Source organism: Myotis lucifugus, unplaced genomic scaffold, assembly GCF_000147115.1.
Source record: "Myotis lucifugus unplaced genomic scaffold, Myoluc2.0 scaffold_274, whole genome shotgun sequence".
Taxonomy (NCBI): domain Eukaryota; kingdom Metazoa; phylum Chordata; class Mammalia; order Chiroptera; family Vespertilionidae; genus Myotis; species Myotis lucifugus.
This window is the reverse complement of record NW_005871322.1, coordinates 857,388-873,682: the sequence shown is the minus strand read 5'-3', so window position 1 is coordinate 873,682 and position 16,295 is coordinate 857,388. Positions and strand designations below refer to the sequence as shown.

The window sequence follows — 16,295 nt, the reverse complement described above, 5'->3', positions numbered from 1 at the left end:
GCCCACAAACTCCCACGGCCTCTCCCCCAATTGGCCCCCCCACCCCAATCAGGGGCGGGCCCAGACAGCCAACCTCCTGCAATCCCCCCCTTCCCCCGCCCCTGCCGGCAGGACCCCACCTATGCATGAATTCGTGCACCGGGCCTCTAGTACTAGAATAAGAGGGACCAATTCATATTCTCACCATTCGTTTCACACCTACAAAAACCACTTCAAGGACACTAACAATCTCTCAAAACTGATCAGTTTTGTGCAAGTAAACCATGTTTCTTTTAAAAGAACTTGTGCCCTTGCCCAGGGTCAAGGATATTAACATCTAGCACATAAAGCCCATTACAGGTAGAAATACAGGTGATATACTATTTTTTTGTGTGTGTGTGCCCTTCACTGCGATCGAACCTGGGACCCTTCAGTCCACAGGCCAACGCTCTATCCACTGAGCCAAACCAGCCAGGGCTATACTATTTTTAAATATATATATTTTATTGAATTTTTTTACAGAGAGGAAGGGAGAGGAATAGAGAGTTAGAAACATCAATGAGAGAGAAATATCCATCAGCTGCCTCCTGCACACCCCGTACTGGGGATGTGCCCGCAACCAAGGTACATGCCCTTGACCGGAATCGAACCTGGATCCTTGAGTCCGCAGGCCGACGCTCTATCCACTGAGCCAAACCGGCTAGGCCAGGTGATATACTATTACATCAACAACCATCAGTTACAGTTAAGGATTTTTCTGTAACAGCCAAATGAATAATCAAATAATGTAACAACTGAATTATTACTGAGCAATAATACTGGGTCTCACCTGTCCTTCTCCCACCTGTGCCTTATTCTAGGCATAAGTGGGCCATGGCCTGGCTGGTGAGGATGGGGAGAAGTAGAGCCCCGGGCAGACGGCCTGGGGTGAGAACATAGGAGTGTGCACAATCCTTTGGGCAAAAAGACAGCAGGGTCCATGTGGCAGAGCAGGAGACTGTCGGCTTTTCCCTGCTGTACCTTGCCCTTAGTTCTGTTCTCCTTTAGCTTGGCCATGGGAGAAAAGCAGGTGTGAATGGTAGAGCGATGGTGAAGGCAGCAGATGGTGAAGGCCTCCTGCAGCCTCATGAGTTTAAAGTTCACTCTGTGTGTGCCCAGGAGCCGCAGAGGACTTGAGTGCTGCCTGCTCCCGGGTGCCACCCAGAGATGCAGGTGGGAGGGGTGTACTCTCCCCCCCCCCTCCCACATGCTCTCCCATCTCTCCTTTAGCACATCTGACTCTAGGCTGGGAGCACTGATGGGGTACAGGAGGAGGGGCATCACAGGGGTCCCTTAAGCCTGTCGGTGGATTATATGCCCTACTCTTCTTCTTTAAGCAACCAGGGTAGCATGGCCTCCTAGGCTCTCAGACACACAGGCCTTGGTCGAGGGGCTGGTGGAAATGGTCACCTTTCCTGCTGTCCTCTGGGTAACCTCCCCAGTGGAGGAAAGCATGTGGTCCCTGCAGCAGAGGCAGCTCCGGCTGTTGAGCCTTCATACACACATACATGCGCCCATGGACCCGTCTCCGCCCCTGTCCTTGGTATGCCGTCACTGCCAGTGTCCCCTTTCAGATTTCAGGAGTGACTCTTGTGCTGTCTTCACCAACCCTCTGCCCAGTCTCTCATTCATTCAACAACTCTTTACTGAGCATCAAAATGCACCAGAACTACTCTGTTTTAGACTCTAGGCTGCCACAGTGAAAGTCCCAGCTGTCATGGAGCTTATATGTCCTGTGCGCAAGGGGATATGTGTTACAAAGAAAAGTGGCACAAGTGAAGGGTGACGGGGCTGCAGCAGAGGCCTCTGAAGAGGGGGCGTTTGAGGAGCGAGCCTCACTTTCCAGGCAAGGGACAGGAAGGGCCCTGAGATGAGGATGCATCACCGAGTGGTGTGGGCTGTTTGGTGTTTTAAGAAGATCACTCTGGCTGTGTGTGGAGAATAGACGGGGCAGTGGGAAACGGGCAAAAGCGGGAGACTGTGGGGTTGTTGCCCTGATCCCCTGGGTCTCACTTGTCCTTCCTCAGTCCTTTCCTCACCACTGTCCCTAAGAGCTCAGGAGAGCCTGTGAGATTGGCTTGCCTGCTCCAGCCATTCCAGCTTCCTCTCCACCTAACACGTTTGCTCTCTAGGCCACTTGTCACTTACACCAGCGGTCGCCAACCTTTCAGACCTCACAGACCACCGGTTGGTGACCGCTGCCTTACACCAGCCTCCTGGCTGTTGACCTGTGTGTTTTCCTGTCCCTTCCCTCTGCTGTGGCCCAGCCTAGCATGCCCTCTCGCCTTCTCAGTCCTATCTTGGTGCCTTCTCCACTCTCCCCCCAGGGCTACGGCATGTCCTTTATTTCATCTGTATGATTTCTGCCTGGGGGGTATGCTGGATTCCTCTACTAGCCCGGAGGCTGTGGAAGGCAGGGCGTGTGCCTTATTCTGCTCCTGGTCAGGGTCACCCCAGAGCCTGCCATGCAGAAGGGCCTCAAAGGCTTGTGAATGGCACCTTAGGTTGGAGTTTCCGGCCTTGTCATTTGAAGGAACAATGGTTCTACTTGTGCTTAGCCTGTACTGTGCTTGGACAGTATACTGGCTCATGGCCCAAGGGTCTGGGGCATCTCCAGGGCCTTGGCTGACTACTTTGGAGTAGGCCCTGAGCCAACAGGGAGGTGGAGGTGGAGACAGGAAGTTAGGGGAGCAGCAGGACTCAACTCCAGGGGAGAGGCTAGGGCCGGGAATCGGGGTCGGGATGAGGAGACTCAGCATGGCCAGCCCTCACACCCCACCCTTGGGTTTCAGACCTGAAGCTGCACCTGCAGAGCACTGACTACGGCAACTTCCTGGCCAACGAGGCATCACCACTGACAGTGTCCGTCATTGATGACCGGCTCAAGGAGAAGATGGTGGTGGAGTTCCGCCACATGAGGAACCACGCCTATGAGCCGCTCGCCAGCTTCCTGGATTTCATTACGTGAGTGTGCCCTGCAGTGCCTCGCCTCCTCCCCAGCTGGGCAGGACGGCTGCATCTGATGGACCTGGCCCAGCATGGCTTAGGTCAGCTGCCTGTCGAGTCCTCCTGGGCTAATGGCTGGGCTGGTCATTCAGTAACACTGGACCTCCAGGCCACTACCATAGAGTAGGGTCACCAGCCACTTCACCTCTGGCTAGGATACTGGTGGGCAGGCACGTATCTCATGTTGTGGTGCTGGATGAAGCCCCTTTCCCTGCACCACTGGTGTGACAGAGATTGGGGTGGGGAACCCTTTCCTCACTCACAGCACCCACAATGAACACTCACTGGGCCCCTGACCCCCATGTCAGGGTCAGGGATCAGGGGTCAGGGATGGGTAGAGCTCTGAAGAGCCAGGTTCATGGGATGGACCATTCAGGCTTTCTGACCATGGCCCTGGGTTTCAGGGAGAAAGGATGGTGGGGTTGGGAGTGGAAGCTGAACACCTGGCTGCCTTCCCAGTTCTGGCCAGGCCGCCATGCTTACGACCCTTGACTGCCCCGTTTCCCCATTGTCTAACCCTTGGGTGTAGCCCTGCCTCCACGAAGCTCCTGGCAGTGCTGAGAGAGGAAAGGCCTTGTGACCTGCAGGCTAGGGGAGGGCACTTGGACAAGGCAACCTGTGCTCGCTGGGTGTACTTCTGGAAACGGAGGTAGAGAGACCCCTATGCAGTGGCGGCCCAGGAACCATGAGCCAGGGCCTGATGGACAAACAGAGGGCCTCTGTCCACGTGGCTGCCTCACGCGTGGCGAGCAGAGGCATGTCAGAGGCTGGTTTACAGGAGTTTGCCCTGAGCTGGTGGAGTGTGTGTGAGTTGTGGGAAGGAAGGTCTCCAGGCACTCTCCTGGGCACCACCTTGATTTGCCCATTCCCTGATTGCGGTGTCCTCACCCTCTTCCTTGAGACCTGACATACCTGCCCTGTCTTTGCAGGGACAGGGCTAGATTCCTGCTGCCTAGCCTGATACCCTCCACTCTCCACCCCCAGGAGCAGCCACTTACTCACGATCCACTAGGTCAAGTGGTGTCAGCAGCTACAAGAGCACCAACCTCAGGCAGGGGCCACAGGCTGGGACACCCAAAGGGCTCAGGGAACCTGCCCAGGCTAGGAAGCAGGCTCTTTCCACAGGGGAATGAAACATCAATTTGTTGTTATTTATGCATTCATTGATGGCTTCTTGTATGTGCTCTGCCTGGAGATTGAGCTCGCAACCTTGGTGTATTGGGATGACGCTCTAACTAACTGAGCTACCCGGCCAGGGCCTTTACAGTGTACTCTTTCTACTTATAATAAAAAGAAAGTTTGTGCCCAGCTGGTGCCCAGGGGCCCCCTGCTGTCCTGACTTGACCCATAATCACTGCCCTAGCCCCGGTCAAGGTACAACTGAAAAAAAAAAAAAGGTACAACTGACATGGTCCTCCTGGGGCAGGAGTTCAGAGATGAGGTGTGTCTTGGGCTGTAGCATTGGGGAATCATGCCACGGAACCCCATTTGTCAGTCAACCCCTAGCCTGGGCCTGTGTATCCCTTGCCTCAAGGCCAGAGCTGAGGACATACAAGGAAACTGTGTGTTTATTGCCAGAGCCTGGCCTTCATCTTATTTGCACAAGGTTCCTCCAGTTTCCTGATGAATGTTCTGGTCTTTCTTGCTGGGCTGGCCAGAGGAGGCCTGACCCAACCCCATGCCAGTGGTCAGAGGGCAGATGTCCTGCATCCCGCTTGGCCACCTGCCTATGTAGCTCGCCCCCGGCCTGTCTTGGTGCCCTTAGAGGCTTGGTCTCTGCCTGCCAGGCCATGAAACTGGAGAGAGCTCTGAGCGTGACTGAGGCCACACAGCCGCCAGCTCTTTGCTGGAGGTTGGCTGTAAGCACCAAGTATGCTTAGAGCAGCCAAGCGCTATTCTGTGGCAGGCTGTCACTTCCCGCCCCTTCCATTCACGGGTGATTGTGGCTTACAGTCTCCCCAACCCCTTACTCTTCCCCTCACTCGGGAAGAGTTCAGCAGCCACGTGTCAGCCTGTCTGAACCTGTGGCTGCTCAGTCCATGACCTCGTCATCTCTCTGCTCCTCTGCTCTCCGCTTGAGCCGCCCCCACCGATGGCTGCCCAAGACCATGTCACCCCCTGGAACTGCTCCACCCTTGAAATCGCTGAGTCAGGCACCCCCCCTCTACCCACAGCCTTCAGGCGCTGCAGCCCACTCTTAGTCCCTTGTGGGACACGGGTTCCGGACTCAGCAGGACACGAGGCCCTGCTTCCTCCCCTGCTGCCTCTCTTTCTTCACTTTCCTCCCTCCCCAGCTGAGGTTCCCTGGTCCATCATTCGAGCACTCTTCTGCCAACATCCGCAGCTCTCTTGGCTGCCCATCTCATGGTCCCACCCGGCTGGCAGCCCCCCAGCCCTGGAGGAATCCCAGCAGCCTCCAGCCCGGAGGCACCCTCCCCCACCTCCGCTGCTGGGAGCAAAGTTGGGGAAGCCGGCAGCAGCGTTGGGGCGGGTGAACCCAGCTGCCAGACATGCACACAGACCAGCTCAGTTGGCCTTGACTTGTCCCTGCCCAGCCAGCAGCTGGCTCTCCCTACTCAGCCCCTGGAGCATCCCCCTCAAGGGTGGGAAGACCACCTCCCTATCTTAAACACCATCCCTCTCCCGGTCCCCCAACCTTCTCTCTCACCTACCTCCTGCTCCACAGAGATCATAGAGGCCAGTCTACTCCCATCGCTGCATCTGTACCTCCAACCCCAATCCAGTGGCTGAGGTGCTCTCCTCTTTTTTGGGGTCCTACTGCCAATGTCCTTTGTCCCCTCACCCCACTCGCTGGACCCCAAGTGGTCAGTCCTCTACACTTCTGTCTGTGCATCCATGTTCCCTTCTGAATTCTGCCCATTAGCATCTAAAAAACCCGTCTCTTGGGGCCTAAACTTTTATTTATTTTTTAAATTTTTGTTTATTGATTTTAGAAAGGAGAGAGAGAGAGAGAACCATTCATTTTTGTTCCACTTATTTATGCATTCATTGGTTGATTCTTGTAGGTGCCTTGATTGGGTATCAAACCTGCAACCTTGGCGTATTGGGATGATGCTCTAACCAACGGAGCTACCTGGCCAGGGCTGGCCTAAACTTTTACATTCAATGTCTGTTCTCTCACCTTCCAACACCCTTCGAGCCTCCAGTCCGCTTGCAGCAGACCCATCACTCCACCACAAGGCCCTGGCTAAAGTCACCACTGCCTTTCATGTGGCCAAGGTCTCCAGGCCTCATTAGGAGCCACACACAGAGGTCACCTTATCTCCATCCCTCAGAATCTCTTCGTTGCCTTCGGAGCTGCCTCAGGGTGGCAGGAAAAGGCTCTCCAGGAGGCAGTGAGTTCCTTGTCACTGCAGGTGTGCAAGCAGAAGCTCAAGACTTCCCCTGCCCTCCCCTGGTGAGAGACAGTGTCCACCCAGCCGTCAGCCACCACAGATGACCAGAATCAGCTCTGGGCCAGGCCTGGTGCCAGGAGGCAGGGGGGGGTGCATGGATGCAGTGGGGTGGGTGCCAGTGGTGGTGTAGATAGCTCCTGGAGAGGCCTGTGAGCAGCTGCCACAAATAGAACTAGGGGTCACAGGAGGCTTCTCCGCATTGAGAGGACTCCAGGATCAGATGGGGTTAGAGCCTCTATCCCAAGTCTCACAGCAAGTTAATGGCTGGGCCTGGAAGCAGCCCTTGGTACTAGTACATGTTACTGCAGGAGACCGAGCTGAATCATCTCAAGACCATATGGCTCATGACAGCCTACTCCAGAGGCACCTCTCACTTAGGGCCTGTCTGCCCCACACCAGGCCACTGCCTCCGCTCGGGCCACCCGCTCTCCCGAGTGGCCTCGCTAACCCCACCTGATCCTGGAGTCTCCTTTCTCTCATGGTGTCTCTCAGATTTAACTCCTACCTCCCTGGCTGCTCTTCTCCACTCCACCTCCTCTACTCTGGCTCAAGCCAGGAATGAGGAGTGGTGTTGCTGAAAGGGGTTGAGGCAGGTACCCATTGGCATGGCACCCATCTTTCTGGTGGACCAGGAGCCTCAGTGTTAGCAGCCTGGAGTGGGCAGCTGGAAGGAAGCTTTGTCCCAGGACAATGGCCTCAAGTGCCCAGTGGGCCTGTTAGCACACTGGCCATTCTCCCTAGGACACGTTGTTGCAACCGGGGGCCCTGCTGCATCAGGTTTCCAGATAGGCTTCCTCCCTGTCTGGGCCCTCCGGCCATTGCTGTCCACAACTAGTGTTTCTGGGTTGATGGCACAGTCTCTGCGGGTTATGGATCTAGACCTGCTGGGGTTTCTAGGTCCTGGGCTTGACCTTGTTCCTGCCTTGAGGGAAAGCCAGTACCTACACTGTTTCCTGAGCCCAGGGAAGAGCACACAGGAGCCCTTCAAGGCCCAGAAGGCTCAGGTCAAGTGGGAGGACGCAACTGCGCCTCTGGGGCTGGGGCACGATGTTAATGAGAAGGTCAGGGCCTCTCTGGTTCTGCTGTTGGCCACGCTACAGTCATTCTGATTGCAGAAGGGAAACTGAGGCTTGGCAGTTGGTATGATGAGAGATTTGGATGGATAGACCGGCAGGTACCTAGTCATCCTGGCCTTCTCACCAGTGTGCCAGGCTGGCCCCCAGGGCTGGGTGGTAAGAACAGGAAGTAAGCCACGGTGCTCCAGCAGGTGGCGCCAAAGGGCACACAGAGGGACAGGGCTTCCCTGGGGATTCTGGAAGACTTCTTGGAGGAAGCGTCTTCCTGTACTCCAACCCGAGCTTCCTGTGGGCCCGAGCTGAATCTTCGAATCTAAGGGACACGGGGAGGGAGGGCCTTTGGGCAGAGGATTGCAGACTGCCCCTCTCCCATCCCACAAGGGCCTCTTTGGCCTGGCGGGCAGCCGCCTGTCCACTCCCCAGCTGTCTCCCTCTGGAGGGAGACGCTGACCAGCTGGAACCTCATTCTCTCTAGTGAGGCCAAATGAAGGGAGGACTGGTGGAGCGGCTTTCTGGGGGCTGGGAGGCAGCTGCTGAAGCCAGGCAAGGAGGAGGAGGATTTCCCTGGCTGCTCAAGTCCTTGGGAGAGAAGCGGACAGCTGGGCCAGTGTCATCTCCTTTCTCCCAGAAAGGAAGATTCTGCTGTCATTGGGCAGGGGAGAATATCGGGGGCTGCCGCTGTAACCGTGTGGTTGACCCAAGGGGAGGAAGGGTGGACCTGGCACAGGATCATCGGGCTGCCTAGCCTGGGTTGGAAGAGGGCCCTGGAGGGGCTGGGGGGTGTGATCGCAAGTGACCCTCACTTGGCTCAGCGTTTTGCTTGGTGCCCAGCTAGATCTAGCAGGAGAGGCTGGGGGCAGCCAGGGAATACTACCTCCGGCCCCCACATCTGCTGTCAAGGCTGAAAAGTGAGTCATAACTGGCCTGTTCCCCATCACTGGAGGGATAGCAGCAAAGCCAAATGGCAGAGCCTTCCCACAGGGTTCTCCTCTTGGGGGAAGAGGGGGGGTTGGACCCGGAGGCACCTCCCTTGGGCCCTGACCCCAGCCCCACTCCCAACATAAACTAATACCCTCAGAGGGGGCACAAGGAGTGGGGAGGTTTAGAAAACAAAGACTGACTTGTGTGGATCCCGCTGAGAAGATAAAGCTTGATGGGGAATGTAGACCCTAGGGCATGGGAACCCTGGGCATGGGTGGAGGTGTGTGGACACTGGCCATGGGGACAGAGAGCTCCTCTGCCTTATGCAATGATGGGGCCTGGTGCCTGGTGCCTGCACTCTGTGCCTTATTTCCTCTGACAGCTGATGGTGCAGGTGGTTGTGGGATCAGATGGATAGTACTCGTTTTTCCCTCCCTGCCCAGAGCGTTGTGGGAGCATAAAGAGCAGCATGAGGTTCGGGGAACATGATGGCTAGAGTGGGGCTGGATGAGGTGCAAGCAGGAATGTCGCGGGAGGTGGTGTGGTGTGTAGCATGGTCCTGGGGTCCATGAGATTCTGGAAGCATGAGGGCAGGAGGGATGTGCTGTCCAGGGTAGAGAAGATGCAGGCTGGGGCCCGAGACCAAGGCACAGAGCTCTCTGAGGTGCCTCCACTTTGCCGGCTGTCAGGTCGGGGTCAGAAGGCTGGCATTGGGGCCTCTGGCTTGTAGCTGCAGATGGGCCTTGCCTGAAGCCCTCAGTTTGGGAAGGGGCCTGTCTCTTCTCAGCACACATCCTGTAGCTGACCCAGCCAGACAGGGCGGAGAGAGGGCAGTTGCCTGGCCCCAAGCCCAGGAGAGCAGAGGTTGTAGCAGGGCGCTGGGCCGGGTGGGAGCTGGGGGAGCAGCAAGCAGGCGGAGAGTGGGGGTCAGGCCAGGACAGGAGCTGTGGCTTCTTCCTTCTGCCGCCTTCCTGGAGGGCCTTGTGGGAGCTCCCCCAACGGCCAGCCTTCTGAGCTGAAGCCTGGGCCCTCGGCCTCCTTCCCTTGGTATGGGGGCCGGCTTCCTTGGATCGCATCGGCACTGGTGCGCAGTGATTACCTCAGGTCAGGGCCCTGGCCGGGCCCACACAAAAGCTCAGGGCAGCAGCCTCCACCCCAACCTCACCCTCCAATGGGAACCCAACTTCGGCCTTGGAGGATGTCCGCCCCCCAGGCCTCAGCCAGCTCCCTTGTGCCTTGAATTCCTTGCTGGTGCCAGGCTGAGGAATGTTGTGGCTACTGCAGTCGGACTGTGAACCCCCCCCCCCCCCGCCCTTCACCTCATCCCCACATAGGTGACTGCGCAGAACTAGCTCCAGTCCTTTTGAGCTGTTGTCTTCACTGTTGGAGGCAGAGCTTGCCCCTTGCCTTGGCATGGTGACCTGGGCAGCCCCACCCTCTCCAGCTCCACAGCCCCTCTGGTGCCCATGTACTATCCAGAGCCTCCTTGGGGGGGGGGGGTGGCGGGGCGGGGGGCGGGGGGGGAGCCTCTGCCTGGGACTGACCTGAGCCCAGCCTCCTGTCCAGGTCTCTGGGTCTTCTCCAGGCATCCTGGACAGACGCCTGGCCCTGGCTTCAGGCCCTAAAGGAGGAGGCGGTGCTCGGTCTTTGGAGTGGGCTGCGCAGGGCAGCTGTCTGCCTGCTCGTCACCGCTTGACCTGGGACCTTACTCCAGAGGGGCCTTCCCACCGGCTCCCTCCAGCCTCCCCTAGAGAAGCTCTCCCCACCCCACCCCTCACGTTCCTCCCCCGCCGTCTTCCCCTCCCGCTCTGTTCCCACCCAGCAGCCAAAGGGACCCTGACTGGACTGGATACCCCTGCTTATATCCTGCTCGTGGAGCCCTCGAGCTCAAAATGAAGGCGGGACCCTCAGCCCAGTCTGCAGGACCAGCCTCCAGGCCCCGGCCTGCTGGCAGCACTGCCCTGGTTCCCTTCCCTCTGCCAGCCCTGGCTGTGCTCGGTTCCTCGAATGCGTCCGTCACTCAGTGAAGGCCTCCAGGTTTTCGCACACACTGTTCCCTCTTCCCAGAACACTCTTTCATCTCCCAGTTCTTTCATCCCGAGGCTGGCCAGTGGCCTCACCTCCATGTGCCCACGGCTCCCCTGTCCTGCCAGGACACTGTTCACACCTGTTTCCCAATCACTCGTGGGGCATGGATTCCATCCTCTCTCCACCAGGGGAGGGGCCGTGCCTGTCCCGTGTGCCTGGTACTGGAGTAGGGGGCACACTTGGGCAGGGAAAGGAGGCAGCATTCATTGTCCAGGGGCTGGTCACCTGTTCAGGGTGGGGGCAGGGGCATGGTGTCAGGACTGCCAGGCCCCTTGACAGGCTGCCTGCTCTTGTGCCTCCTGTAGTTACAGCTACATGATTGACAACGTGATCCTGCTCATCACGGGCACGCTGCACCAGCGCTCTATCGCCGAGCTGGTGCCCAAATGCCACCCACTAGGCAGCTTTGAGCAGATGGAGGCCGTGAACATTGCGCAGACACCTGCCGAGCTCTACAATGCCATCCTGGTGGACACGCCCCTGGGTGAGCCACTGGTGGAGGGAGGGGTGGGCATCAGTGCCAGTGCCTCAGTGTGCGGTTTGCGGACCCCTGGGGGTGACCCTGACTCAGAATTGAGGCCTACCCACTGGCTTACCTTTATGCTCCCTCTTGGCTTCCCCTCCCATTCCTTCCTCCTCACCGGCCTTCTGTGCTGTTGCTTGGTCAGGCAGGCTACACCCAGGGCCCGCCTCAGACCACCTAACTTTGTGGAATCGGATGATTTCTCAGAATGCAGAGGAGGCTGAGCTCAGGGAGAGGGTTGAGAGGCCCGGGTCCCTCGGAGTACTGTCAGACTGTGGCCTCACGCGGGGCGGGAGTGGCGGGCTGCCCATGAGCAGGGAAGGGAAGCCAGTAGCTTCACTCGCCTCTACTTGAGCAGGTCCCAGGGGCCAGGACAGGCAGTGTCCAGCAGGATACAGAGTTCATGTTCAAGGCCACGAGAGGGGAACTGAGAGCTTCCTGCAGGGCCCCGCCTAGGCAGTGCTGGCTCCTGCCTGCCGTGTCTGCTGGGTAGAAGGCACTAAGGCTGTCCTCAGCGAGTGTCCTCAGAGCCAGGGCACCACCTCCAGGAAGCTCCCAGGGTTGAACCACTGGGCACCAAGCTGCACTTGGTCCTACACAAAGAGGCCTGAGCCCTACCTGCTGGCCTCATCTGTCACAGAATCTCCCAGTAGTTCAGAGCTGTTTGTGGCTTTTTCAGTTTCTTCATCTTTAAAGAAGAGGCAGTGAGCCTACAGGTTCTGCTTTGGGTGGAGTGGCTTTATCCTGCTCTGGCCACTACTTCCAGCCCAACAGTGGCCCCTTGATCTGGCCTGTGCCCACCCAGATGCCGAACTCATTCCTTGTCCTAAGGAGGAGGAGGCTGGTTTTCCAAATGTGGGGGATGCGAAGAAGTGGGCGTCAGGCCCCAAATCCACAGTTGCCCCCCCCCGCCCCCCCAGAAGAGAGGATGTTGTGGCCTCTTATGCAAGCCTGTCTTTGGCATGGCGGAGCTTGGGTCTGCCCCAGCAGCGATTAGGTCATGTTATGGCTGGCGGCCTGCTTTATAAATCAGTTTTAGGAGCAAGAAGGCTCAGGTCAGTGTACATCGTCCAGAGGATTGCTTCTGCCACTTCCAAGGCAATAACCAGGGTGGGGGCCCCCAATACCCAGCCAAGTGGACCTTGTGGCAGGGGCCCTAGGACCCTTCCCTAAGTGCACACACCCGGCCTCACACCCCTCTTTTCTCCCCAGCGGCTTTTTTCCAGGACTGCATCTCAGAGCAGGACCTCGATGAGATGAACATCGAGATCATCCGCAACACGCTCTACAAGGTAGTGTCTCCCCTTCCCCCCACCCCCCGTGAATAGTGGGGGATTGGCTTGCAGGCCGACAGGCTGTGGGCGTGGTGGCTTGTGATTTATGTGGGTGCTGGGGCAGGGCGCAGCTGCACCAGGCTCGCACCCTGGGGGCTTATCCACTCACTTTCTGGCTCCCGTGATGGGCACAAGGCCGCATGGAACAGGTTCTCCATCCCCAGGTGCCCACGGCAGCCTAGATAAGATCAGCAGGCGTGGCGGGTGCTCCGCAGCTTGGCTTGTCAGAGCTGGCTCCTGGGTGACTGCTCTCCCCGATCCCGCAGGGTCACGGGCTACCACCCAGGCCTTAGCTCTCAGCTCTCCCCACCTGGACTGCTGCCAGCAAGTACAGGCACGTGAGCAGAGCAACAGTGTGCTCAGTGACGGTGGGAGAGGGACCCAGCCAGGTGTAGCCAGGTCCCCGTCAGGTTCCCAGGCCAGAGCCAGTGCCACGTCCCATTATCCTCATCCCCCACCTACCTTCTGCTCCCCACCAGGCTGTGCCATGGGCTGGAGACCCCTGGAGGAAGAATGGGCTTGGGATTCCTAGGTCAGCACTGCCCTGGCTTAAAGAGGTGAAGGGCAGAGCTGGCCAGGGACCAGTGAGGGACATTTGGGATAGACTGGGCTATAATTGTGGTACCAGGACCCCCGAGGGGCTGCAGCCAGGAACATGGGTCAGCAGTGGGTAGGGCCTTGAGCGGGGCTGAGGTTAGCACTGGCCAAGGGCCCTGCTGACCTAACCCTGCTGACCTAACCCTGGCTCTTTATAGCGAGGGTCCTCTCCTGCCCTGGTTGGAGGCAGGCGGCTGACTCCTGGCTGTATCCTCAGCCCAGGCCCTCCAGTCGCCCTGCAGGGGTTGGGCCGGAGTGAGGGAGAGTCTGGCGGTAGTGAAGGGCCTGCCTGGGGACGCAGTGGTGTGGCAGGGGAACAGCACATGCAGAGCAAGCATGGAGCATGGGCCAGTGGCAAGCGGTTTGCTGTCGAAGTGCAGGTTCCAGATGGACAGCAGCAGATGGGTCTGGAAAAAGAAGCAGGCACAGGATAAGTCACCCAGGGCCGTGAATGTCCGGTCAGAAGTTTGAACTTTATCCTGTGTGCAGGGCCAGCAGTAGAGGTTTCCCACGGATCGGAGTATCATCAGAAAGCCCCTCTGGAGGACTTGCAATGTGGAGGACAGGGTAGAGGGGACCATACCAGAGGGAGGGAGATTCCACTTCTTTCATTCTCAGGACTGCCTTAGCAGTGTGTTCATTTGTAAGATGGAGAAACTGAGGACTCAGAAGTAGAGTGGGTTGCCTGAAGCCACTTGCTATACTGAGAGCATTGGGGATCACACCTGGCTCAGCCCGATTGCAAAGTAAGCTCTCTCATCCACCCCGCTAGTAGGGAGGCAGGCTAGCAATCAGCAGAGAGAGAGAGAGAGAGAGAGAGAGAGAGAGAGAGAACTCCTGCCCGCCCAGCTGGCCTGTTGCCGGGATCCCTGCCCTGACACAGGGTGAGGGGTGCGGCTGTCCCCCCAGCCTAACCCACACCCTCACCGGGCCTGACTGGTTCTACCTGGAGTCACTGGCGAGGGCTGCCTGGGCACCAGCTTGTAAACATAGATCCAATGCTGTAGGCACCATGCCAGGACTGCCCGCCCAGCAGGCAATGTCCCAGCCCAGTGGCCACAGATGGGAGATTAGGCGGACCCTCAGCCGCTTACCGGGTGGGAACTGTAGTTAGCTGGCACAGCCATGGGCTAGCAGACTCCTCCAGGGCACGGGGTGGGGGTGGGGATATGACCTTGGTACCTGGGCCTTTGGGGTCCTGCCAGTTTCTTCAACTGCCCTGGTCTCCAGAAGAGAGTCTCGGTCTGTCCACCAGCCTCCTTCATCCTGGGGTCAGCCTCTCTGCATTAGCATCCCCACGGGGAAGAACTGCAGACCCACTGGATGGAGCAGGCCTGGGGATTTGGGTGCAGCCAGTGTGGCTGGCCACGGGGAAGGAAGGAGCTGGGGACAGTGCTAGAAGGACTGAGAGGTACCCCAAGCCATGGTAGGGTGGGCAGCTGTTTCTGCCCTTCTCTCATTCCTGGGGATCCGCTGTGCTATGACCCCTTTCCCCTTCCAGTTTCTCACTCCCTGCCCTGCCCTGGACTTTTGTTTTCTGTGACCCAGTGGTCACCTCAGGCCTTTCTCTGAGTCCAGCTTGCCCAGTGCTGCTGGCCAGGTTGGGCTGGGCTTACTGACTCCCAGGTCTCATCTCGCCTCCTCCTGGGGCAGCACAGCTGGTGGCCCAAGTCAGCTGGTAGTGGGTGCAAAGGTCTCTGCACCTTGGAGGGCAGACCTTGGCATGGGGAGCTTCCCTCGCCTCCCAGTCCTCACCCCCAAGAGTAGCCTCCAGCCTGTGAAGCCAGAGTCCCTGAGACTGGCCACCAGATTGGACCCAGGAGGATCTGAGTGCAGGGAGCTCTCCAAGGAGCTGCAAGACCATCCCCTTCCTTGACAGAGAGAGGTGTGGGGAAGGAGCCTGTGTGGCTGCTCTTAGGAGTGAGGGCTGGGGGCCTGGGGCCGGGGCTGACCTGTCTTCTCCTCATGCCCAGCAGATCCAATTTGCCTGGGCAGGAAGTGCTTGTCCCTCCCCCACCCCCACCCCGGCAGGCAGCCGCATGTTCATGTTCCGCCATGGTCATTGCTCTGCAGGGCTGACCTCCAAGGGGGCAATACTCATTTCTCAGCAGGAATCGGGTTGACAGTTTGGTTCCTACTGCGTGATGCCTGGGGGGTGGGGGGAGGAGGAAGTGTTCTGTAAGGTGGAGGCCAGGAGGGGCCCGGGCACCCAGGCCAGGCCATCTCCATGAACTCTCAGGAGTAACCTTCCCTCACTAGCCCATCGGCCGATGGTTTTCTAGACTGAGGAGAGAAGATCTGGGGGAAAGGCAGACAGAATAGTAGAGAAAGACAGTCTCCCTCTTAGCCTGGCCTTCTGTGGGATGAGGGTGTTGGGGGCACTGCACCATGAAGCAGGCAGTTTGCCAGAAATTGCTGTCACTCCTGGGTTGGGAACAAGGCAGCAGGCTATTGCTGCCTGGCTGGTTAACAGTTGGAGTTTGTGGCTCTTGCAGGGGCTCTGACGTGGGGCTGCCATGGCCCATGCAAGGCCTGGGGAGGGAAGCGGGGACTATGAGTAGGAGGCCTGGGAAGCCCCCCTGTCTCCCTGCTTGGGCTGAACAAGCCCCATGCTCTGTGCAGGCCTACCTGGAGTCCTTCTACAAGTTCTGCACCCTGCTGGGCGGGACCACGGCCGATGCCATGTGCCCCATCCTGGAGGTGAGCGCCCTCCCTCCCGCCTGCTGGTCCCCTGGGAAAGACAGGCCGAGGGGAAGCCCTGCCAACTGACCGGCCACTGCCTCCCTCCCTCCCTCTCTCCTTGCCTATGCTCTGGCCCCACAGTTTGAAGCAGACCGCCGCGCCTTCATTATCACCATCAATTCCTTCGGCACAGAGCTGTCCAAGGAGGACCGTGCCAAGCTCTTTCCGCACTGTGGGCGGCTCTACCCGGAGGGCCTGGCACAGTTAGCTCGGGCTGATGACTACGAGCAGGTTAAGAACGTGGCCGACTACTACCCGGTGAGTGCCCTGGCTGCAGGACCGAGGGGCGGGCATATTGGCACTTGCATCCCCACCCCACACCCCCCTGTGCCCTCATGCTCACACTTCCCACCACTCTGTTGGGCCAGGAGTACAAGCTGCTTTTTGAGGGTGCAGGCAGCAACCCTGGAGACAAGACCCTGGAGGACCGCTTCTTTGAGCATGAGGTGGGTGCCAAGCCTGCCCGTCACAGGGAGGGTTGGGTGGCTCAGGCCTGACTCTGGTCGTGGCCACCTGCCCACCACGCCTGCCTCTGTCCGCAGGTGAAACTGAACAAGCTGGCCTTCCTCAACCA

At 58.4% G+C, this 16,295-nt stretch overlaps 1 protein-coding gene across 1 annotated transcript in view; it reads left to right on the top strand.

The window, feature by feature from the left end:
- The window catches only part of ATP6V0D1 (ATPase H+ transporting V0 subunit d1), a gene marked incomplete at its 3' end in the record, with an annotated part of 38,399 nt that extends 22,106 nt beyond the window's left edge, over positions 1-16,293 (top strand). Inside the window, exons 2-8 of the mRNA XM_006099485.3 lie at positions 2,811-2,982; positions 10,831-11,009; positions 12,261-12,340; positions 15,602-15,679; positions 15,803-15,979; positions 16,090-16,167; positions 16,264-16,293. Of these exons, the coding sequence (XP_006099547.1) occupies positions 2,811-2,982; positions 10,831-11,009; positions 12,261-12,340; positions 15,602-15,679; positions 15,803-15,979; positions 16,090-16,167; positions 16,264-16,293 (794 nt within the window). The remainder of the gene's footprint in view (positions 1-2,810; positions 2,983-10,830; positions 11,010-12,260; positions 12,341-15,601; positions 15,680-15,802; positions 15,980-16,089; positions 16,168-16,263) is intronic.
- Positions 16,294-16,295: the final 2 nt, after the last annotated feature.